At 38.6% G+C, this 25,147-nt stretch overlaps 1 protein-coding gene across 1 annotated transcript; it reads left to right on the top strand.

Moving 5' to 3' along the window:
* Positions 1 to 789: 789 nt before the first annotated feature.
* On the top strand, positions 790 to 25,138 carry LOC123627216 (ankyrin repeat domain-containing protein 26-like). The gene is made up of 6 exons (XM_045536669.1): positions 790 to 854; positions 8,710 to 8,740; positions 11,144 to 11,236; positions 12,053 to 12,101; positions 24,561 to 24,621; positions 24,714 to 25,138. Exons 3-6 carry the CDS (start codon positions 11,190 to 11,192, stop codon positions 25,025 to 25,027), a joined length of 471 nt encoding a protein of 156 aa, XP_045392625.1. The 5' UTR covers positions 790 to 854; positions 8,710 to 8,740; positions 11,144 to 11,189; the 3' UTR covers positions 25,028 to 25,138.
* Positions 25,139 to 25,147: the final 9 nt, after the last annotated feature.

Here is a 25,147-nt window from a genome sequence, read left to right on the forward strand (position 1 = left end):
AGTCCAAGGCAGGTCTTGACATTTATTGATTATTCTGCCTTTGGTGTGATTGATTAGCTCAGTAATGGGGGGAGAGTTATGTTATCTAATTTAATGAGATAATATATTTATTAATAAATTTGTCACAAATTATGAAATAGCTGAGATACCCTGAATTACAAGCCACAAAGAATAGGACAACTAATAATCAAAATTAGGACTTAATAACATTTTCTTGAAACTTCAACATTTCATTCAATATTGCAGCCTAGGGAAAAATGCAGAATGGGTTGTATTTGGGATTCTAAAATAATTTCAGCAATTAAATTAAAGAACAAAGTAATCCATTACTTGACTATTTCTTCAAGCATTGTAAAAATGTTATAGTATTAATATTAAATATTTATAAAAATGTCTATTAAGAGTGACACAAGGAAGAAAAATCGTCATGTTTTGAAGACATTGAGCCTAAGACAAGCAACTTTTCCATGAACAAATAGCTGTTGGTCATAGCACCTAAGACTTCTTTTAAGTTCAGGACACTTTTTGTTATGTCAAGCGTACTCTAGTTTGTTGACTGAACTATGCTGCTCACACTTCATGAGGACTTCACCTTAGTTTTTTATTCTTTAAATCAAAGCATAATAAGTTTGCAGCGCTTACAGATTTGAAGTGTGTGGGCTAATTAAAGTTCTGATATTAGCCCTGATTTTGTTGAAATACTCTGAGAATTTCACATATTTGGTAAATGTTTTCATATCAGCATTAAAATAGTAATATTACTTATTACATTTTTATACATAGCATTCACCACCAAATTTCAGAACATAAAGAAGAAAAGATAACTGACGATCTTTCTGAAAACAGCAATCCAGGTAAGACTTCTGATAGTGAATTACTCTTGGTCTTTCTACCATGGATAAAAAAATAAAGAGTAAGGAAGTTTTGAACACAAAAAGGGCAGTTAAAAAGTCAATGTGTAAATTGTGTGCATATTTTAAAAATTTGTTTCTTAGTAATCTAGAATTCGGAATTATGTAAGAAGTTAATTGTAGGGAGTTTATAATCACAAACAGTATTGTCTAAAAAAAGTCTTCATTTAATTATGGTCCCTAAAATGCTCTATGATATTTTTGTATAAATAATAAAATAGGTTTTAAAGTTAGTATGTTATATGTTTCCTCTGTGGTGACATTATAATCAATTGGATTTCTTATTAAAATGAGTTATTTATATTTTATAATAAATGTTTCTGTCTAGGAAATGAATATTAATTAGAGTTGACCTGAACATTGCAGGGGTTACGGGCACCAATTTCCTGTGTGGTGAAAAATTTGCGTGTAACTTCTGGCTCCCCCAAAACTTTACTAACAGCCTACTGCTGAGCAGAAGCCCTACTGTTAACTTAAGCAGTCAGTTAAAACCTTGTGTATATGTATCATACATTATATTCTTACAATAAAGAAAACTAGAGAAAATAAACCATTATTAAGAAAATCATAAGGAAGAAAAACTATTTACTTTCATAAAGTGGAGGTGGATCATCAGAAAGGTGTTCATTCTCATCGTCTTCACACAAAGTAGGCTGAGGAGGAGGAATAGAAGTTGGTGTTGTTGCTTCTGTGTGGCAGAGGCAGAAGAAAATATGCATATGAGTTGAATATGCATATGAGTTGACCCCTATACTTCAAATCCTTGTTGTTCAGTGATCAAGGGTATTACATAGTGTTTCCTGTCACTAAGGAAGTAATTATCTTTAATACTGGCAATTCAAAAATAGCTTTCTGGTGTGAACAAATAGCAATAAGAACTGTAAAAAGTAGCCAGTGTGCAGTAGTGTCAGAAGAAGATTCTTTTTTAAAGATACTGAGTACAAAAGTCAGATATTCCTTGTTGAGAAGCACAAGTTATCTTACATATTTTTATACTAACGTGGTCTCACTATTATCGACCTCATCCCAAATAAATTGAAACTGCATGAGATATATTTACTTTGTTAAAACAAGATATATATTCTTCTATCTGCCAGATAGCTATCATGATAACAGTAATTTTATTAGAATAGGATACCCTGTTACCATTAGGCAAAAGATTACCATAGTCAGTATTCCAACAGACTTACTTTGGGCTCAACAAATTGTAATAAAAGTACACAAACATTTCACAATAGCAAAAATGGTACTATTCTCCCTAGGTGTGACAACTTAAGCACCTGCTAATCTGAAGTGTACGAGACACCTTTAATTTAGTACGTCTTTAAGAAAGAGCCTTTATAAGTTAGGTTTTGCAAGTTGCAGTAGACAATGATAGATGTAGTTTCAGTCCTTAGGGTTCTCATAATAAAATAGAGCTGTCCTAGGAAGTAATGTCTGTGTTTTTTCAACAGAATTGTCAAAAATCATTTTCAATCATTTACTTTCTTGACCAATTGACAAATAACGCTCAAGAGTCTTTTAGGCAATAAGCATTTTTGTTATGTTACCAAATACAAATGTCTAAGAAATACACTCAAAAGCTTTATATTTTTATTGTCATTTTTATTATTTATTACTTTATTCAGTGCTTGCTATGTGTCTGATGCCCTCTGTGAGCTCATAACTACCATTTCTAATGTACTTACCATGTTACATATGTGCAAGGCAGTTCAAGTCCACAGCAAGGAATTCATGCTTTAAAAAATTGGGTAACATGTCAAGTAAGCATGCCAGGTAGAGTGGCAGAAGAATGATGCTTGGCAGAAGGAACAGCTGACAAGATTGCATGTTTGGCAGAAGGATCAGCAAGTGCAAAATCTGAGATCCATGTGTGAACTTTGCAGGGTGTGTGCGCAGTTCAGTTTTGCTTGTGCAAAAAGCATAAAATTGTAATGGTTGGGAATGAGATGAACACTTAGCTAAGACAAGATTGTGGAAGGCTTTTTAATGCTTCCACACTAAAAAGTAGAAATGGAGAGATCTTATTTTTTAGGCCATGGGAAATTTCTCAGGTTGAATGCATTTGGCTGCAAATAATAGATGACCTAAGGAACAGAGGCTGAAACAATAGGAACCAAGTTGTTTTGGTGGTTCCGTAATGCCACCAGGATCCACTTTGTTGTCCCTCTTTCAGGGGTGCTCTTGGCACTGTTGTGCTTATGGCTCCTTTCCTGGTTGGCTCATTAGCACCAGTTCCAAACACAATGTTCTTACAAGACACTATCTAAAGGTGGGAAGGGCTGCTTTTCTTCATATGTTTTTTGTAACTCAGGAGAAAAGTGGGAAGGATGCAGTGGTCTCCCTGTAACATTTTATCAGGTGGGTCACACCATATGCTCATTTTTAAATCAGTCACTGGGAAACAGATGTAATTACTGTGATTAGCTTAGAATAATTATTTTTCTTTTTGGAGCCAGGGAGGGATATTAAGATGATAAATATCCAAATAGAATTGTGTTTCTCCAGCAAGAGACAAGAAGGAATGGCTACTGGGTAGGGAGCCATTAAAGTTTGTTGTAGTGATTCATTGAAGAATATTGAGCAGGGGAGTCTTAAGTTGGGATTTCAGTTTTAGGGCATTTTGTATATGGTCTAAATCAGGCATGGGCAAGCTTTGTCTGTAAAGGATCTAGTATTAAATATTTAAGGCTGTGTTATCTCTTTCACATCTACTCAACCCTGCCATTGTAGTGTGAAAGCAGTCAGAAAATATGTAAGCAGATGGGCATGACTGTGCTCCAGTAACATTTTGTTTTACAAACGATATGGCAGGCTTGATTTGACCTGTGGGCTATAGTTTGCTGACCCTTCATACAGAGGATCCATAGAAGTTAATCTGGGAGACAAGGCAGCTTTTGCAGTAGTCCAAACCATAGTTTCCTGGTTACCAGTCCTTACACTAGTATGAACCTATTATGAGGCTTTCACCTGTCCTTGGTGAAGTAGTTAGCAAGGTGGGTTTATTCATTTTAAAATGTTGTATTTTTACTGGTATTAGACCTTTTTCATTTGTTTTGCTTAAAATATTTTTTTCATGTAAGAAATAGTAATAATTGTTTCTGGTTTTGGTTCTTCTTTTCCCTGTGAAAGCCATCAGTTAAGAACCCATGCTTAACCTGGAACTATAAACATAAAATGAAGTTAATTAAAACTTAAGAAGAATGATTTAACTTATATTTGCCATGGCAGTGAAAATATAAAGCAGAGACAGAAGGGAGGTACAGTTAATATGATTTAGTGATTACTGAATGTAAAAATTAGGGGGGGAGAGAAATCTCAGATGAGGCATAGGTTTCCGGGTTGGGCATTAACATTTAAACTGGATATGAGGAAGGAGTAAGAATTGTCAGGTGCATAGAGAAGAGCAGCAGATCAACAAGGAAGATGAACACTTTTCTATAAATGTTGAGTTTAATGGATATTCATATAGAGTCTTTTTAGTGTTTTCCAGACTCCCAGAAAGAAAGCCGCTCTTCAGAATAAGTCACGTTGTTTGTATGAAGAGTTTTTAGGCACAGTGTGCCGCTCTTTTCACTTAGGGAATGGTGGGAATCCTCTCAAGGCCAATGTCCCGGATCCCAGCCATGGGCCAGCCTTGCAAGCAGGCCTTCCTAAGGATGGCAGTCTCATCCGTGCTGTATAAAATCTGTTCTGCACAGCAGTTACACCCCAACTTAATTTTTGGTGGTTTTAAAATTTTATTTAATAGCAGATAATATAATGATATAGCATAACATGGTAGTTGTTTTAGTTGCATGATCCATATTAAGTTGCAATGCTGTTTACTTTTTTTTTTTTACTGTTAATGAATGTTTAACAGATATTTGCACATAAGTTACTATGACAATTCAGGCACTTATTATCTGTCCTTTTCATCTGATTAACCTTTCAGTAAAATTTTAGGTAACATAAGTATAATGATTTCAGATTTAACATTAGAATAAAAATTGTCTTTTATGTTAACTACAGGAATGGTTCAGGTTCAACACATCTTATATGAATTCATTGTTTATAATTATTTTATTATTTATTTTCTTGCCAAAGTTACAATTAAAATTATTTGATTTATGTATTTTTGCATATTTCAACTTGGGAGGTGATACACATATTCTGTAACTTTGATGATTAAATATCCCGAATTTTCAAGGTGACTACATTTTGCTACAATACTAATATATGGTAATAGCTGGTTCACTGAATCTTTTTTTTTTTTTTTTTCAAATAAATGAGTTTATCTTAAGAACACCTCTAGGTTCACAGTAAAACTGAGAGGAAGGTACAGACATTACCCATATACTACAGCCTCCTCCATTACCAATATCCCTCCCAGAGTTGCACATTTGTTACAATTGATGAATCTACATTGACACGTCATTGTCATCCAAAGTCTATAGATTATATTAGGATTTACTCTTGGTGCTGTGCATTGTGTAGTGTTAGACAGATGTATAATGTCATGTATCTCCATTGTAGTGTCATATATGGAATAGTTTCATGGCCCAAAAAATCCTGTATGTTGTGCCTTTTTATCCCTCCCCCTTCCCTCCTTATGTACCCCTGGCAACCACTGATCTTTTTGCTGTCTCCATAGTTTTGCTCTTCCCAAAAGAGTCACATATTTTTGAAAAATACCTTAGATATCTTTTTGAATTTTTAAAAAAGTAAAATTCCATGGTAATTAAAGGTATTCACTTAAGATAATTCTTTGTTCCTGATTCCTACCATTTTTTTTTGTTGTTGTTCATCAGTATGGGTTCTGATGACATATGCTTTATGTACTGAAAAAGCATGATTTTTATAGGCATTTGTCACATAATGGGGAGGGTTGAGAAGAATGACATCATGCAGTACTAATAGCACTAACGGGACCATCTTGCTCTGTGAGGTGGGTTCAGATAGACTCTAGCAATGGAAGACGACAATCTCACAAGGTTGTATTTTAGAAAACTGGGAAGACAAAGTACTTCATACTTACCATGGAATTGGAAATGAGACCCAACAGTGAATACTACAGGTGAACAAATATGTTCCTCCCTGATTCTCTTCCTTTGAGGGATGAGTTTGACAACAGTCTACATAATTATAACATGGCTCACAAACTAGATTATCAGTTATGAGGAATGCCAAGAGCGTCACACTGTTTAGCTTTACTTGTAGTGAAAAAGCACTTCTTTTCCTCCCACTATGGAGTTGGACAACTGTTGGCCCATTATTGGAGCTTGAGCAAGTTAACAGTTTTAGCTACATATATATTTTTTCACATCAGAGAGTACTCCTTGGCAACTTATCATCACCTCCCCAGTATTTTGTCTTAAGCTTTCCTCTGAGTATGAGATACAGCTCAGAGTGGATAAGCTCTTGCTTGAGGGAGTGATCAATCCAGTGGTTCTTTCGATGAGAGATAAAATGGCAGTTGAATTTGAGCCTTGCTTGCAACATACATAGGGCAGATAAATAGCTAGAACTAAGTATAAACTTACCAGCATCTGCCTCAGAGTAAGATTAGTGAGAGTAAGTACATTCATCTCTCTTGAGACCTTTTCAACTAGCAGCTGAAAAGTCTTTCAAGGGTCCTTGTCCCAGCCTTGTTTCCTGTTTTGCCTTGCAGAGGAGGTACCATGTTCCTATCCCTAGCTTCACTCAGTGGGGTGTTTTATCCTAAACTGAACAGTTTGAACTGAATCTGGAGAGGCTGTGTTGTGTGATAACAAAATATATACTGTAGTCCGCCCTTATGTGTGGATATGTTCTAAGACTCCCAGTGAATGCTTGAAACTTTGAATTGTACCAAACCCTATATATACAATGATTTTCCTATATATATACACATATATGATACATCCACACACATATATCATAAAGTTTAATTTCTACATTAGGCACAATAAGAGATTAACAATAATAACAATAAAATAGAACAGTTACATGATAGTCTGTGCTGTTATAAAGCCATGGAAATGTGGTCTCTCAAATTATCTCCTTGTACATACCCTTCTTCTAGTGATACAATGATACAATGCCTACATGTTGAGATGAATTAAGTTGAGTAACATAGCAGTTTTAGGCTACAATTGACGTTCTGACATCAGAAAGATGAGCATCTGCTTTGGATGATCCTGAATCGGGAAGCTGCAATGATATTGATATTTGGATTTTAGGAGCAGAGCATCTTGATGACTATTAGGTGGATGGAACATCCAGTTTGGATACACTGGACAAGCAAATGATTCAGGTCCTAGACAAGATGGAGTGGCATGGCTAAAGATTTCAACATGCTACTTACAATGGCATGATGAATGGCATCTGCATTCCACATTTCTAAAATTTTCTACCTAACATTTTGGAACCATGATTGCCCATGGGTAACTGATACCACAGAAATCAAATCAGGGGATGTGATATTGTGAAATATATATGTGGTCTTTGATCTGGTTTCCTGGCATACAACTCCCAAAATTTTTGTACTCTCCAAAGTGATTATCTTTTTGTGTGTGAAGGATTGACTGATGGCTGGCAGCCACCAGGTAGCTGCAGGATGGAGGCTGGTCATCACAGACCAAGGCATGATTAGAGGGTTGGGACTTCCACCCTATCTCCAACCTCCAGGGAGGAGAGTGGAGCTGAAGATAATGTGATCTTCAATGGCCCATGATTTAATTTGTCATATCTCTGTAATGAAGCTTTCATAAATAGCCAAGGACTGAGTTCAGAGAGCTTCCAGATAGCTGAATATGTGGAAGTTGTTCTAGGGCGGCCACCCCGGGAGGGTATGGAATTGCTCTACCCCTTCCCCCATACCTTATCCTATGCATCTCTTCATCCATATCTTTTGCAACATGTTTGCCTGAGTTCTGTGAGCCATTCTGTCAAATTAGTGGAACCCAAAGAGGGTATTACAGGAACCTGGATTGAATCTGATCATTCAGAAGTTCTGGAGGCCCACATTTGTTACTGGTGTGGGAAAAAGCCAGCCTTGGGAACTGAGCCCCAACCTGTGGGATCTGAAGATAGTGATGGAACTGGATTGGAGGACTCTCAACAGGCGTCTCCAGCAGAATGAATTGCTTGATTGTTCATGGGGAGCCCCTGAACCACCACCACATTTGGTCAAAGAAGTCCTTTGTGTTGATAATTGCTGTTGTGGTGTGAGAACATATAGCAGCAAGGGGGACTGCTGTATACTCTGTGATTACATCTCCCAGTCTGTTAGTCCAGAAATCATGCTGTTTAAGTTTGACACTGTCTTCTTACAATACTGACTCTGCTAGTGAGACCAGTTTCTGTCACTGTGGTAGGTTTCAGTTGGGATTATGATGATTGTACACAGCGGTTCACCTGTAGGTATCAAATTTTGAAAAATTCCAGTCTCCCTTGCATTTGATAAATCAAAGGAGGGGAGGCAACTGTTACTAATGTATTGATTGCCTACCAATAGTATCAATAATATTAATACTAGTATAGTCCTCAGGTATGACCCCAAAAGAATCCTTTGTAACAAAGCATGAGTCTTTTTCTTATTTTGGTCCAAAATCTAAAACATATACAAAAGTGTGCATTAATTATTTATGTTTTGTGAAGGTGGAGCCTTGCTGTGTCACTCAGGCTGGTCTTATTTCCGAACCCTTCAAAGGATCCTCTTGCCCCAGCCTCTTGAGTAGCTGAACATATAGGCACATAACACCATACTCTTCTATGCTTTTAATATTCTATATTTGTCTGTTGTTGATTTAAAAATACTTTACTTTTTTTTTAATAGTGGATGGAATTTCTGAAGACTCTACAATCAGGTAGGATTTTGCAGATTTTAAAAAATTGTATGTTAACTAAGGGAATGCAGAGAAAATAACCTAATTTTTCAGTGTTCTATTCTGGGCTGCAGACCACATTATGTGCTTAACATTTCATATCTTCTATAGTCATCACAACTGCTTCTCAAAGAATCCATGCTATTACTTTTTACTGATTAAGTAACTGTGGTCTTTGATCTGGTTTCCTGGCATACAACTCCCAAAATTTTTGTACTCTCCAAAGTGATTATCTTTTTGTGTGTGAAGGATTGACTGATGGCTGGCAGCCACCAGGTAGCTGCAGGATGGAGGCTGGTCATCACAGACCAAGGCATGATTAGAGGGTTGGGACTTCCACCCTATCTCCAACCTCCAGGGAGGAGAGTGGGGCTGAAGATAATGTGATCTTCAATGGCCCATGATTTAATTTGTCATATCTCTGTAATGAAGCTTTCATAAATAGCCAAGGACTGAGTTCAGAGAGCTTCCAGATAGCTGAATATGTGGAAGTTGTTCTAGGGTGGCCACCCCGGGAGGGTATGGAATTGCTCTACCCTTTCCCCCATACCTTATCCTATGCATTTCTTCATCCATATTTTTTGCAACGTTTGCCTGAGTTCTGCCAGCCATTCTGTCAAATTAGTGGAACCCAAAGAGGGTATTACAGGAACCTGGATTGAATCTGATCATTCAGAAGTTCTGGAGGCCCACATTTGTTACTGGTGTGGGAAAAAGCCAGCCTTGGGAACTGAGCCCCAACCTGTGGGGGCTCATGATTATCAGCCTGACTGGATCCCAAATGTGTTTGCTTGTCCTTTAGCATAAATCAAGAGAAACCTGTGCAGTATTGGCATCAAGGTACAGGTACAAATTAGATCAATTTAGAAAGTCAGATTCAGTTATATATTTATTCTCATCAAGAGTTCTTCTTAGAAGTCTGGTTATTCCAAGAGCATGTCCTGATGTATTTGAGAATGGCAGTGGTCCTTCTTTTTAATATCAAAGGTTTTAGGGCAGATCTCACTTCACTGTGGTTATAGGACCATAGGTTTTACATAGGCAAGACCAGGCAAGTCCTAGAGAAGAATTGTTTTACTTTAAGTGAAGGTTCTCTACATATAGGCTATGTTATGTTAATTATTTATTAGCTATTGAGAAGTTCTTTCTAATTGATTTTTCTACTTAATGACTTACCAGTTTAGTTTTCCCATTAGGCTGGTATCCTTGCCTAATCCCATGAACGTTTTTTATTTTCTTTCTAGAATCTTTTTTTTCTCTCATGATTTTCTATAATTTTGTCTTAATATTTTTTTACTTTCTACTTTGCATTTCTTGGTTTTTTATTGTTTTTTTTTTTTCATTTTTTCAAGTTAAATATTCCCTACTTTTCTAAACAGAGAATCCAAAGCACATAGAAATTCATGATTTTAAGGAATCTTAGGGACTAATAAAAACATCCTCTGGTACTTTAATCTGTGTTTAACATCCTGGTGAAGTAGTTGTTTAGATAGCATACCTGAAATTTTTTACTTTGGTAAATAACAAAGGATTGAAACCCAAGATATTTAAGTGATTTATTTGGATATAGTCAGAGGCAGAAATGAGATTTGAACTCATGTTTCTTCTTTCAAGCCCAGTACTGTTCCTTTTTTATCATCCTGTAGGTGAGTGTTTTAATAATAGAAATGGAGAGTAGATCTAGGGAACCCAATGGAAGAGAATAAGAATGAAATTAGCTGCTGAACCCAGTGGCAGTGGATAAGAGTGGAATTAGCATTGGAAGGCCAATTTTGAAGAAGAACAATGCTGGGTTGGAGAGAAATACAGGTTTAAGAAAACATCAGAATATTGGGGCTTCTGACAAGTTTGATAAAGAGAAATCATATGAATGAATGAAAAAGGATGTCGGGATTTATCTAGAAAGGCACATTAAAATAGAGGGATTGAGGGAGTTTTGACCAGGTTGCTGTGTTTTTGTTTGTTTAATTGGAGGAACTGGCAAACTTGAAATTTCTGTCAAAAGATGTTAAAAGAATTTGAGCCACTGGGAAGAGTCTCTGTAGCAGATAGTAATGTGGTATCATCTACTTCCACTCCAACCTACACAGGGGTGGCTTACAGCCCCTTGAGTACTAGGGGGCTAGCAGTTGCTGAATTACATAGGTCTGTGGCCCATGGCACGTGTCCCCTCACCTCTGTCTTTTTTCCCAATTCACTGATGTCTTTCCCATGTACATGTAGAGTAGAGAAAGGGGTAAGATTTGCCGGGAAATCAGTCATGGAGCTGGGGTAGCTGGTAATGTGCCTATCCTGGGAGAGGATGACTGAGACTCGTTTAGCCTGCTTATCAGGATGAGGGAAATAGAGGGTTTCTGCTCTTGGTCATTTGAGCCTATTTTTCAGGAACCTGTGCTGTATTAGACTGAAGATTAAAAGTTTGAAGACTGCCATGGAGTCCTCCAGAAGAAGGACCTGGAATCAGGAGCCCATAAGAAGGTACTTAGATAGTACTTTGGGAAATAGAAGTATGACTACCAGGATTCTCCTTTTCCAGTAGTCTCTCTCCTTGAGTATCTGAGTGTCTATGAAGGTTTTTAAGGGCTTCCTAGTTTATATAGAACTGAATAAGGAATGACCTGTATGGGCAAAATAATCGGGTAATATAATTTTTAATTTTGTACTTTTTCTTGGAAGAATATCCCCAATAACAACATATAATTTTTTTTTTTACTTTTGTACATTTGTCTTTCAAACATTTCAGATGTTTCCTGGAATTCCCTGTATGGTTTTAGAGTAAAGGGGAGATATAGGGCCTTCTTAGGTGCTTTCCTTCCTGAAGAAGCAAGCCTCCCGATTTTCTGAGTTACACAGATTAGTCTTTGAAACAGAGACATGTAATGGAGAAAGGACAGCAGATTTTTCTACCTTGTTTTAGGTTATCAGGTTTCTTCCAGTTCAGGTAACAAAAGTCATGTCAGTCACTAAGTGAACAGACAATTTGTGAAGACATATTATACTTGGGATTTGCTAATATATTGGCGGTCGATATCTGTTATGAAGCTAAAAGTAAGTCTTCATTGACTACTTCATAGACTGTGAGAGGTGGAGACAGAAGTAAGTAACTAGAATATGTCTTAAAACAGAGACCAAATTTTACTAATAATTATATCAAGAAACATTTAATATCTAGATAGCTGACCTTTCATGTTATTTAAATTATTCTGGGTGAGTGCACCTAGGTATAACCCTGTAGATGTTTTTATTTTAAGGAGATAACCTCATTTATTTTTGTTGCATATTTTTTCTCTAAAGGATGTCCACCTACCCAACTATTGATGATTTAAGCAGTGTCGATACCAAGGTAAAGTGGTTTCTTGTGAAATTAATTTTACTACTCTGAATCTCCTTTTGTATAGTATTTTCTCTTAAAATTTAGCTTTGGTTTACATATGACTTTATAATAGAAAATTGGTCAGAGAAAACCATTCTACATAAGTTTGATGAAACCCTTGTGTTACCTCTGACCTGTTGTCTTCATCTTCACCTCTTCCCAATGGAGTGTAGGGAGTTTGGTCCCCCAGCTTAAGCTTCAAGCTTGTGGACTGTACTTGTGGGTACGAATCCACTGCTCCTTACTAGCTTGAGATGGAAGGAACTGTGTTTAGCTATGGGGTTGTTCCTGCTGTCATTGCTTTTAGTTTGTGTGGAGGAGCCAGTTACTGAGGTAATCCTTTGTACCCACGGTAGGCTCTGGTCCACCAGGTGGGGTATACGAATGCCTTAAGATTTGGGAGGGGCTGTTAGCTTCCAGGTGTTGCTTGGACCCTGCTCTCTTCTTAAGTAGGGGGCGGAGCAAGATGGATCACAGCTGGGGTGCAATAGCCTGGTTGTGTGGGCTTCCATGGGGCTCAGAGGTTGCTTATCTGGCCATTAGGGGGAGCCACTGATACAGAGTTGAGAGTGGTCTCTGGAAGATTAGAGGGCTGCTCCTGATGGCAGGTGCCTACTCATGTGATTGCTGAGGCCTCTGGCCAGATTTTCCATTCCTATCCACAAACCTGGTCACTTTCCCCTCTGATTGGTCCACCTTTGTTTCCTCTCCACCCAAGGTGGGCTCTCAAGCTTCCCCACAGTTTGTGTATCTGGCCTGTTGGCATGTGTCTCTGCACGTCACTGGCAGATAGGGGGATCTCCAATTGTACACCGCTTTTCTGCCACTAGACCCCAACGCAAGGTGGGTGGGCCTCTCTACCCCCCAAAGTCACCACTAAAGTGATGCTCCCACTGGGAGAATAATGGCAGCTAAAGGAAATTTTGGTTCAAGCTTAACTCTCTATTAAAGTGAGTGGGGATAGGGACGGTTGCTCTGATTCAGCCTGTGGCACTCAAGGCATTTGGTTTCCACAGGAACCAGTACTTATGCAAATTGCGTCCCAATGGCACAGCCAACTCCAATATGGCACTTCTCAGTGGGGAAGGGGGCATGGGGCTCACCCATAGAACCCTGCTCTCTTGTGCTCCTCCACACCCTCCCAATGGGGATGGGTTCTCACTTGCCACCTGAACTTAGAACTGGATCTCTCCCCCATGGCCCCTGCCCTTCTGTCTGCACAATGAGCAGCTGAACACACCAAGCACCTGTAGGCAGGAAGATCACAAACTGAGGGCTGTGGGTGGAAAAGCGCCCCTGGCACTGAAGCGTGCTACTGAGCACAGAGAACTCCAGGGCTGCTATGGTTTGGGGAAGGGGCTGTGGACTTCCTGCACCACTCTGAAGTTTGGAGTGGCACCTGTCTGTCTGCCTCTCTGAGCCCTGGTGGCAGCTATGCTGACCCAGGCAGGCTCAGCTTGGAATGGGCTCTGGGAGTGCGCTTCTCTGGCCCAAGGCAGGCTCAGCTGGGAGTGTGTTGTTGTGTGGAACCAAGTCACTCAGTACAAGGTGTTTTGGTGGTTACTATGGGGTGGGTGCAGCCACATGGCTAGGAGTTGCTTGAGCCAAAATTACTTCCTGTGATGCCAGGAGTCGGGGAGTGCAGAGGAGATGGCATCTGGATGCAGAGATGCCAACTGCCTTGTCTCTTCTGGCACTCCCCTATTGGATGAGAACCCTGCATCTCGTTGCTGCCCTGAGGCCTCTGGGTGGGGGAGGGGAAAAGAAAACCCTTACCATTTCCCTGGGCTCCAGGACTCCCTGGAAGTAGTTCATGCCCATAACTCCCTTCTGTCTTCCTCTCTCAGCAGCTCAGTTCTTCTTGGTGGTGTTCCTGGACTCCAGTGGTATCTATCCCTGAAGTCTACTTCCAAGCGGTAATCACTCTCTGCTCTCCTCAGTCCAATCCTCAACTGTTCTGCTGGGATGGTCCAGCAAGCTTTTTCTCTAGTCAGCTATTTTGGCTTTCTCCCCAAGGACTCCTATGACTCTTATGTTAGGCCTTTTACAGAATCCCATATTTCTTGTAGGCTTTGCTTGTTCCTCTTGCTTATCTGCTCTATCTCTTGACTGACTTGTTCAATTAACAAGTGTTGTCTTCAAGTACTGAGAATCTTTCCTCTGCCTGATCTAACCTATTCTTAAGGTTTTCCACTGTGTTTTGTAATTCCTTGAATGATTTTTTCATTTCCAGAAATTCTGTTTGATTTTTTTCTTTAATATTTCAGTCTCCTTGGTGTTTTTGTCATTCATTTTTTGCATTGTTTTGGTCCTTTCTTTGTGTTGGGTTTCCTTGTTATCTTCTATTTCATTGAGCTTCCTTATAATCCATGTTCAAAATTCTTTATGTGTCATTTCAATATTCTGGTTTTGGTTGTTACCCATTGCCAGAGATGTGGTGTCCCCTTTTGGGGGTGTCCTTTTGCTTTGATTCTTCATACTTCTGGAGTTCTGTCTCATATTCCTTCTCATCTGGAGCAGGTATTGCTTCTTACTTTTGGATTTTCTTTTGTTTAGAGAATGACATGCCCAGTTTATTCTCTGAACCAGTAGGTGGTGCTTGGAGGTGAGCATCAATTACAGCCCATATGATGAGTCAGTAAATGCAGTAAAAGATGTACAAATTGACTTCACTGTTAGTAGGTTGTGCTTGCCAGAAGGAACAAGCTGCAATGCTTTTTTGAGGGGTCATGTGACCAAGTCTAGTCCCTCAGGAAAAGCACTCTCATGCCCCCAGTGGTTGGAGGAACCCTGGGACTTCCAAGTGTGCCCTTACTTTCTACCACAGCAGTTGTGGGTGGGGGAGTGAGGCTGGGCATGTTTGGCTTGGGTGGTGAACTTGCCATCAAGATGAAAAATGCTATTAACAGGGGTTGAAGATCTGCTCCCTACCTCTGGACAAAGCTGCCAGGGAGGGGCTGAAGTGGCCTCATTCAACCAGAAAGTCTGTGTGAGGAGGCAGGGCTATCTGAGTCCCTCAATCTGGCAGTCTAGAGCATACCTCACTCCTTTCCACCCTCCTTTATTACATGGTTTCTCCCAGGCCTCTGCCATTAAGCCCTCAAACCAGCCAAGCTCCCCTACAACTGTTGTGCAAGCCAGGATGTTCCCTTCCCAGGATCCTGGCCTCAGCTGGAGTGTGGTCCTCCCATGTAAGAAGGGGTGCCCTTAGAGCACACTACATCTAGGACCCACACAGCACTCTCCTCTTTGTCTGTCCCTGCAGGCACCCACATTTCATGACACTTATTCACAAATATTACTTCTGTGCCTCCAGGCAATATGATTGAGACCTGGGCATACATGATCTGGCATGTGGGCCCATCCCTGGGATCCAGTTCTTGACCATACCAGGGATGTGGATGCTGTTCACAAGTCATCCATGGGGTACCCAAGCTGATTCTATGTCCCCCCACCTTTGGTAGTTCCGTGCTTTGCTGGAGTTGCTGGGGAAATATCACCAGGGATGGCTGGCAGACAGGGAGCTCATGGTCTGTGTTACCCCTCTGTCCACTGCAGGACCAATAAGGAAAAGTGTGCACCCTGTTTCCTGTAGAGGCCTCCATGTGGTGGCCCAATTGTTTCTCTTGGCAGCGATGGGTTGGGGAGGGAAAGGAGAGAAGAAGAGTTTGGCTGGAGGAAAATCCACTGTGGTCATCTCCAGCCCTCTCTCCAGGAGGCAGTCTGTCCAGAATGATGGGGATGCAGATTCATGCAGATCACCTGGGACCCACAGGACCCCTGTGGCTCCTGTAGTCTGGGACAAAGTTGAACAATGTCTATGTGGGCGTGAGTAATATGCAATCTGAGGGGTTGAAGCCCTCTAGGGAGGACAAAGGTGTCTGGTGGTAGAGAAGAAATATGGCACCTACTGTCCAGCTCAGATCTGTGGGGTGTTGTTGGAATACAGAATTAAGAGACATGAAAAGTTTCAGGAGTTTTTCAGGGCTTTGCTTGAAGGAAACTGAGCATATTAGTTCACATACAAGAAGCTGCTTAGCAACAAGGGAGGCATTCCACTGACCAGGGGCGACTGCAAGGCTATGCCTGTCTTGAGGCCTGCAGGCCAGCACCTGGAGCTTGTGTAAGACGGAGCTCAGCATAGGGTCACAGGTTAAGGAAGTGATCAAAGGACGCCAGCCCAGCAGGCACCTGTAGCTAAAGCTAATTAGCCTCATGGACAGTTCCTGCTTCACTCTGGACCACATGTCTCAGTTAATGACAAACTAGATAAAGAAATACATGGTCTCTATATTTCTGTTTTAGCTTTATTGCTAATTGGTAATTTTATCTTTAACTTGTATACTCAGCTAGGTCTATTCTTAACTTAGTGCTTAAGAAGTTTATCTTAGAAAAATTTTGTAACCATTTGCTCATGTAGATAGAATTAATTAAAGGATCTCTTGAAACCTTTGGGGAGCCTTTAAACCTAAATGAATGATCTGTACACATATATCTGTAACCGCTAACAGCTAATTGCTGTACCAATAAATACTGATGCAGGATTTCACTCAGTGACTCCTGGCTCACGGGAATGCTGGAGGACCTCTGCCTCCCCCATCATTTTAAACTACACTTTATCTCTGTCTCTATTATTTCCAAATGTCTTGCGAGGATCCTGCTTGGAACCTGTATTTCTTGGAGAATAGCTGACTCCCAGCAGGGCAGGAGGTGTCCTGGGGGGCTGGGAGCCTGGTTTCCTGTTTTTAAGAAGCTCCTTGCTCACTGGTGGCAACATTCTCTGGGCGTAGGTGGGCAGAAGGACACTCCAGCAGCTCTGGAGCCCACCGACAGTCTGAGATGTGAGGGAGGGGGATGTTAACTCCTCCTCCACCTACCCTTCTTGTAGGTTTCCAAGCCTCTCATGGCTTAATTCCCACTGATGCATTTCTCCTTCCAGTGGTGTTTAGCAGCCTCTTCCTGTGGAGTCTCCTGTAGGATCAGGAACCCTTCCTTTAGACTGTCATTCAATCTGTGTTTGTTTGTCTGTTTTTTCTTTGTCTTTCATCTAAAGCTCCTCCTCCTCACAGAGATGCTCTGGCTAGTGGTGCCTCTGGTTCACCATCTTGCAGTTATTTATTTTAAACTTCTTGATCTGGGCTCCATTTAACATGACCTTCTTGGGAAGGCTTTCCAGATATTCAAAGGAAATTGAGTGTTGTTAAGTAACTTGTTGGTTACTACAGGTGAATCAGCACAGGGGGAACCCCACGTCCAGTAATGATATGACAATTGCTAAATCCCTGTAGTACTGGCTTGGTGGAGTTGGGAATGATATAGGAGAATTTCCTGGATTACAAGGAAAATTTCTCATTCTCTTTCCTCATTCTGTGTGCTGAGTTGGTGGAGTTGGGGGAGGAGCAATGTGGGCATTCCCTCATGGTCACCATAGCTAAGACTTTGCTTAGGTCACACTGGAACCCAGCCAATCTCAACAAAAGCCCTTGGTGACTGTTGCCTGGCTCCCTCTGATGTTTATGCTAGCCCAAGGGCTCTTTAGTCAGTGAGTTGTGAATCCTGCCAGGACTGGGTCTTTCCTTTAATAGCAGAGCGTATCTTTCTGGCTCAAGGTGATTCCAGGAGTGTAATTCATGGACTATGTTCTTAAATCCAGGGCCTTAGGAGTCTGCTATGTACTTTATTTTGCTGTTGGCATGCAAGTTGCAAAACAAAGTCTTCTGAATTTTTTCCTTTCCTTTCCTCAAATGGAAGAAGACTCTCCCTGAGCTGCACTGCCGGTGTTTGTGGGAAGGGTGACATAAGCACTGTCTTGGCCACCACCATTAGTGTATCTCTGGGTCATGTGTACCTCAAGCCCACTGGATCGGAGCCAGCACAGGCACAGGAACTACCCAAGGATGGTGTCCTTTGTGAAATCACTGCCTTATGAATTTATTTTAGGCCCCAGGCTGCTTTTTCTCAGCCAGTTGATGGACGTAGCCAGAACTAAGGTTTCAGGACAGAAAATTTCTCTTTGGCTGGGAGGGTCCAAATGCTCCCTCTGTGGGCACTGGCAGTATTCTGACCTGTGCTATGTTCCTCTGAAATTCAATACAAAGTCCCACAATCACTTCATTTTCTCTGACTCAGCGAAATGTATTCTCTTTGCTTGATGTGCTGGTGTGCCACTGCCTGTGGATGGAGGAGGGATAGTGTGCAAGGCTCTTTACTGCCCCAGTCAATGCCTCTTTCATTGATTGAATGTGAAACCTGGTACTGAGATCACTCACGTGATTTTTGGTTTTCCTGAAGGTGCTTCCTTGCGTGTCTAGTTGTTGAATTTGGTGTTCATGTGGAGGGATGATTGCTGCAGGTTTCTATTTGGTCATCTTGCTCTTCTCAGATCTCCCACAGGTGTCCTTTTTATAATATGACTTCTTTTCCTTTGGGTAGATCACCAGTTGTGATATTGATGAATCCAATGGTATGTCTACTTTTAGTTCTTTGAGAAATCTCCATATAGTTTCCATAGAGATTATTGTAATTTATTCTCCTACCAAAAGTGTATAAGCCTCTTCTTTTCACCACCTCCCCACTAGCATCTATTGGTTTGACTTTTTAATAACAACTATTCTGACAAGGGTAAGGTGTTATCGCATTGTGGTTTGGATTTGCATTTCTCTAATGAATAGTGATGTACAATGAATAGTGATGTGTTTTCATATGTTTGTTAGTCATTTGTTTCTTTTCTTTGGAAAAATGTTCATTTATTTTGCCTACTTTTGATGGTTTTGTTTCTTTTTTCGTGTTGATTTGAGTTATTTATAGATTCTGGGTTTTAGGCCTTTTTCAGATACGGAGCTTGTGCATACTTTCTGTAGGTTGTTTATCCTGTTGATTACATCTTTTGCTATGTAAAAGCACTTTAGTTAACTTAATTTCAATTTATTTATTTTTGATTGTATTGTATTTGCTTTTTGGGTCATAGACATGAATTCTTTACCTAACCCTATGTTGAGGATAGTTTTTTCTAGTATTTTTTTTCTAATTTTTTTTTATGTTTTCAGGTCTTACATTTAAGTCTTAAATCCATCTTGATTTAATTCTTGTATATGGTGAGAGATTGAAGTCAAGTTTCCTTCTTCTGTATATGAATATCCAATTTTCCTAGCACTATTTATTGAATAGGGTTTCCTTTCCCTAATCTATGGTTTTGTCTGCTTGGTGAATGATCAGTTGGTTGTAGGTATTTGGCTTTATTCCTGGGTTCTCTATTTTGCTCTATTGGTGTATGTATCTACTTTTATTTTAGTAGTGTGATTTATTGGTTAATATTGCCTTATAGTGTAAATTAACATCATGTAATGCGATGCCACCTGATTTCTTTTTTCTTAACATTGCTTTGGCTGTTTGTACTCTTTTCTGGTATCATATGATTTTTTTGGTTTGTTTTTTCTAATTCTGTGAAAAAAGTGACATGGGTGTTTTGGTATAAATTGCATTGCATCCGTAGATTACTTTGACAATGTGGACATTTCCACAACATTTATTCTTCTAATCCATAATCCTGAGATACTTTCCCAATTTTTTGTATCATCTAGGATATTTTTAAAGTAGTATTTTGTAGTTCTTCTTGTGGAGATGATTCACAATCTTGGTTAAGTATATCCCAGATTATTTATTTATTTATTTGTTTATTTTGAAGCTGTTATCAATGAGATTGAGTTGCTGATATTATTCTTACCTTGTTTGTTGTTAATGCATAGAAATGCTAGTGATGTGTATACATTGAATTTGTAACCTGAGACTTTACTGAATTTATTTATCAATTTCAGGAATGTCTTGGAGGTGTCTTTATGTTTTTCTTTGTATAAGATCATATCCTCAACCAACAAGGATAGTTCGACTTCAATTTTTTCTAATTTGAATACGCTTTATCTCTCTTTTTCCTCATTGTTCTGGCTAGGACTTCTAGTAGTGTGTTAAATTGAAGTGGTGAAAGTGGGCATCCTTGTCCGTTCCAATTCTGATGTTGGCAGTGAGTTTTTTATATATGGTTTTCATTATTTTGAGTCATGTTCTTCCTATGCCTAGTGTCTTGGGGGTTTTTGTCATGAAAGGGGTATTGGATTTTGTTGGATGTTTTTTCTGCATGTATCGAGATTAGGCTTGGGTTTTGTTTTTAATTCTTTTCATGTGGTGAATTACAGTTATGGACTTTTGTATGTTGAACCACATTTGCCTCTCTCAGGTGAAACCCACTTGATCATGGTAAATTATATTGTTGATGTGTTTTTTGCTAGGTTTTCTTTGTTTGTTTGTTTTTGAGGAATTTTTAAATCTATTTTCATCAAGGACATGGGCCTATAGTTTTCTTTTTTTGTTGTGTCCTTACCTGGCTCTGTTATCAGGATGATATTGGTTTTGTCAGGTGAGTAAGGGAGGATTCCCTCCTTGTTGTAGCACAATTTCTGTAGGATAGTACAAGTTCTTTTCTGTAGCTCTGGTAAAATATACCTGTGAATCCATCTCACCCTAGGCTTTTTTTTCCATGGGAGTTTTCTTGTTAATGACTCAATGTTATTATTCATTATTGGTCCATCCAGGATTTCTATTTTATCCTGATTCAAGCAGGGGACTTTGCATTTTTCCAAAAAATGTGTCCACTTCCTCTAGATGTTCTAGTTGGTGTGCATAGAGGTGTTTGTAGTAATCTCAGATTTTCTTTTAAAATATGTTTCCTTTTCCATTTTGGAATGAGTTTATTTGAATCATCTCTTTTCTTGGCTAATCTGGCTCATGGTCTGTCAATGGTTTTATCTTTTCAAAGAATGAATTTTGCATTTCATTGACACTTTGTATTTTCTTTTTGGTTTTACTTTTGTTTAGTTTTGCTTGGCTATTTGTTATTTCTTGTCTCCTGCTAGATTTGGCATTGGTTTGTTTTCATTTTTTCTAGTTTCCTGCGGTGTGATATTGGGTTATTAATTTGTTATCTTTCTCATGTAGATATTTTGTGCTCTTATAAACTTCCCTCTTGTTACTACTTTTTCTGCATTTTACAAAATTTTATAGCTTTTGTTGCCACTGTCATTCAATTGAAAAACATTTTTTCATTTCTGTCGTGTTTTCATCTTTGGCCCAAAGATCATTTCACAGGAAGTGGTTTAATTTCTATATATTTGTACAATTTTGAGAGTTCCTCTTGGAATTGTTTCTCATTTTATTCCACTGTAGTATGAGACAATAACTACATGATATGATCTTGATTTTTTAAAGCTTTTCTGAGATGTGTTTTGTGGTTTAGAATAAGTTCTATCTTGGAGAATGTTCCATGTGCTGATGAGAAGAATGTGCATTCTGCAGTTTCTTTGGCAGAATATTCTGCGAATGTCTCTTAGGTGCATGTGTTCTACCATCTTAAATCCATTGTTTCCTTGTTGATTTTTCTGCCTCAGTGATTTATCTAGTTCTGTCAGTAGAGTGTTAGGGTCCCCCACTATAATTATGCCCCTATTGATTTCTTTTCTTGGCAGTAGTAGCATTTGTTTTATGAATTGGGGAGCTCTGGTGTTAGGTACATATATATTTAGATTTGTTAAATCTTCTTATTGAATTGATCTCTTAATCATTATATAATAACCATTTTTGTATTGTCATTATTGTTGTTTTAGAATCTATTTTACCTGGTAGAAGATTAACTACTCTTGCTTGCTTTCTATATCCATTTGCATCGAATATTTTTCCAGACCTTCACTTTGATTCTGTGAGAATCTTTATGAATTAAATGTATTTTTTTGAGACATGATATTTTTGGGTTTTGTTTTTTCATCCATGCCACCAATTGATATCTTTCAGTGGGATATTTAGAAGGTTTACATTGAATGTTAATATTGATTAGTGAAATACTGTTTCAGTCTTGTTGATTTTTACCAGTAGCTTTGTATTCTCACTTAATTTACTATTTTGTAAGAATTTTGAGTTTTAACTTCTACTTATTTTTACACTGTATTGACTGCACTCTGATTTTTAGAGCACTTTTGAGCATTTTCTGTAGAATGTAGCATTTTCTGCTCTGTAGAGCAGGTTCAGTGCTGTGAGTCAGGGGAGAAGAGTCTGAATGGAGGAGAGCTGGCACTCTGGTCCTCTTTTTCCCAAGGTGTACCCTGCAGGGGATGCACTCTCCTCTTACTTGAAGGGAGCTCACCCTGTACGTCCAAGCTCTGGGATCACACAGTTCCCTCAAGACCCACCAGTGCCCTGTGGCTACTGCAATCTGACTGAGTATTAGAGAATATTTGTGTGGGTTCCAGTGTCAAGAAATGTAAAATGCTCAATTCCCCTGGGCAGGGCAAAGGCACACAATAGCTGGAAAAGCAGTATGACAACTTCTGCCTCACCTTGGGTCTGTGGTAAGTGTGAGTGATAACCAGTGGGCTAGAAGCCTGGTGCTGTATTGTCAAGAAGCTCTCAGTTCACTGAGGGCAGCAGTGCTGGGCTTATGAGGCTACAGGGTCTACCCAATAGTTTGGAGCCTTAGGACTGCCAGAGGTGTGAAAGGAGGAAAATCAAACACACCCACCTACCCTTTCCATGGGGCCACCAATTCCCTGGGGGTTCATTTCTTCTAAAATCTTGTTCCTTCTTGTTATTTCCTGTGACTTCTTTCCTTGGTGTCCCTGGCAGGTTCTGGCACTCTTCCTGCAGAATTACACCTGGGCTATGATTTCATCTGAAACTTTCTCTTCTTTCTGAGATGATCTGGCTTCTGATGTCTCTAGTCAGCCATCTAAGCTATATCCACTCCATGTTTTTCCTAGTTATTTAAATAATAATTTTATAACTCCTGTATTACTATGAGTTACTACAGTTTAGGAAACATATTTGTGTGTGTGTTAGAGTACGGAGAATGTAATCTGGCATGTATAAAATGTTTTAATGTATTTTAATGGGAATAAATGAATAGATAAATGAATTTTAGTGCAAAGAAATGTTAGAATATTAAGGTTATAATGGAATGTTAAAAGTAACAATATCCATAATATAATTAATAATTAAATCTATTGAATTTTTAAAATATAATTTAAATTTATGTTCCCCTTTAATAATTAGAATGTATAACTTCAGGAGAGTTATTATGAGAAAATATTTCATAAAAATGAACAAATTAGCAACATATCATAAGTAGGAAAGAGAACTATGGTATCTTTTCTAGTATCATCCAATTGGAAGTTTAGATTAGGATTTCAGATTAAAATTTCTTAAGTGTTCCTTATCTTCAACCGAAGTTCTATTAAAAAATGTCTTTTTAAGCAATACATGAATCTTTATAATTCTAATTACTAATTTTTTTCTCCAAGTACAAAAGAGATGGAATATTTCTTTTTCTTATTTTTTTATCTCTGTAGCAATAGTGTCACAGCTTCCACATAGTGGAAGATGATTATGTTTCAATAATTTATTGTTTTATGGTAATTAACTTAAATTGTTTCCTATAGAAGTATATAGGAAAATAAATTGTAGAGTAAATGTTAATCAATTATCAGTTTTATCATGGATAAACTGTAAACTAAAGTCTCTGTTTTATTCTCATATTTCTCCATGTACCTTATCATACAGAATATTTTTCCTTTTCTTCCATGGTTTAATCACATATTAGGTGGAGTGGTCATGTCTCTTTTTGTTTGTTTGTTTCTTCCTCCTCTTCCACCTTGCAAAAATGCTTTTCCCCAATCTAAATATTTCCTTGCAGAATGCATTTCCTCAGTGTGTACCCTGTCAGTGCCTCTTTGTTTTCATTGTCATCATATTTAGTGAAAGCTTTCTACTGAGTAGCTCTTTGTGGCTTTCATTCTTCAATGATTGCCCCACAAGGTTTATTATTATTTTCTGTCTTTCTTAGGAGAACCTGAATCTATACAATAATTTATTTTTAGAATTTTGACAAACATAATAGAAGTGATTGATAATATTTGCAAAGCCAACCCATTAAAATAAGTTATTACTAAAACCTAAACTCTCCCATTTTCCCTGGCAAGAGATAGTTAATCCAAATGTAAATCATGCAAACACATTTCACAATGTAACACAAAATCGATTAATTTAAGTATCTTAATGATAGTTACTTTAATAATCCTGTAAGCTGACTAGGTCCATTTTTGTCTCAGGCTATTTTGGCTAAGAATATAATCTAATGGATATTATAGCATTTGTAGAATAATCAATTATGGGCAAAGGGAGTAACAGTCTTAGGACATCTGTACCATCTCTCCTAATCTTCACCCCATGAGAAGATGTAAATTAGTAAATGACAGAATTGAGGTTGAATCTACATCTGAGTGACTCCAAAACCTCTTTTCTTTGCATTAGGTCATATGGTAATGGTGAATATTATAATTATTTTACCACTTTGATACTTGTTATTCTTAAAGCTATTGTTTTTTGTTCTAGGATGTTTCTGAACCAAACTTAACAAACTTAACTACTGCTTCTCAGCAATCCAGGAAAAATTGTAAGCTCTTTAAAGATTGCCTATTTTTGTGTTATCCACTGATTCTTCATTACAAATATCTTTATATATTATTTACTTTCTTTTTACTGTAGTAGAAGCAAAATATGCTACTGTGAGAACAGGTAAGGGAAACGTGTTTGAGGACAAGATTTCTGATCATCCAAAGGAAGATGTGTTTGAATGCTTTCCCACAACATCAGGCAAAGTCCAGGGCTTTTTAAATCCTTCCTTTCCACCACCTGAGCCTCAGCGCAAACCTTCCTCCGGGTCATTGGAAAACTGTGGTCTTACAAAGGCAAGTTATTATTTGAAAAACTTTTCTCCCCCATATTTTTATGTACCCCTCCCCCGTCCTCATAATGCTGACAAAAATACTGTAAAGAAATGGACCTCCTCAAGGCCATAGTAGAAAACAAATGTAATAACAAAATGAAGGATGGACAGGATTGAGATTTGTAAAAGTGGAGGGGAGTAAACAATTCTTAGGTTAGAAATTGTAGAAGGAAAGAATTAGAAAGCAACCCAA

The sequence above is a fragment of the Lemur catta genome, chromosome 24, assembly GCF_020740605.2.
Source record: "Lemur catta isolate mLemCat1 chromosome 24, mLemCat1.pri, whole genome shotgun sequence".
NCBI classification, from domain to species: domain Eukaryota; kingdom Metazoa; phylum Chordata; class Mammalia; order Primates; family Lemuridae; genus Lemur; species Lemur catta.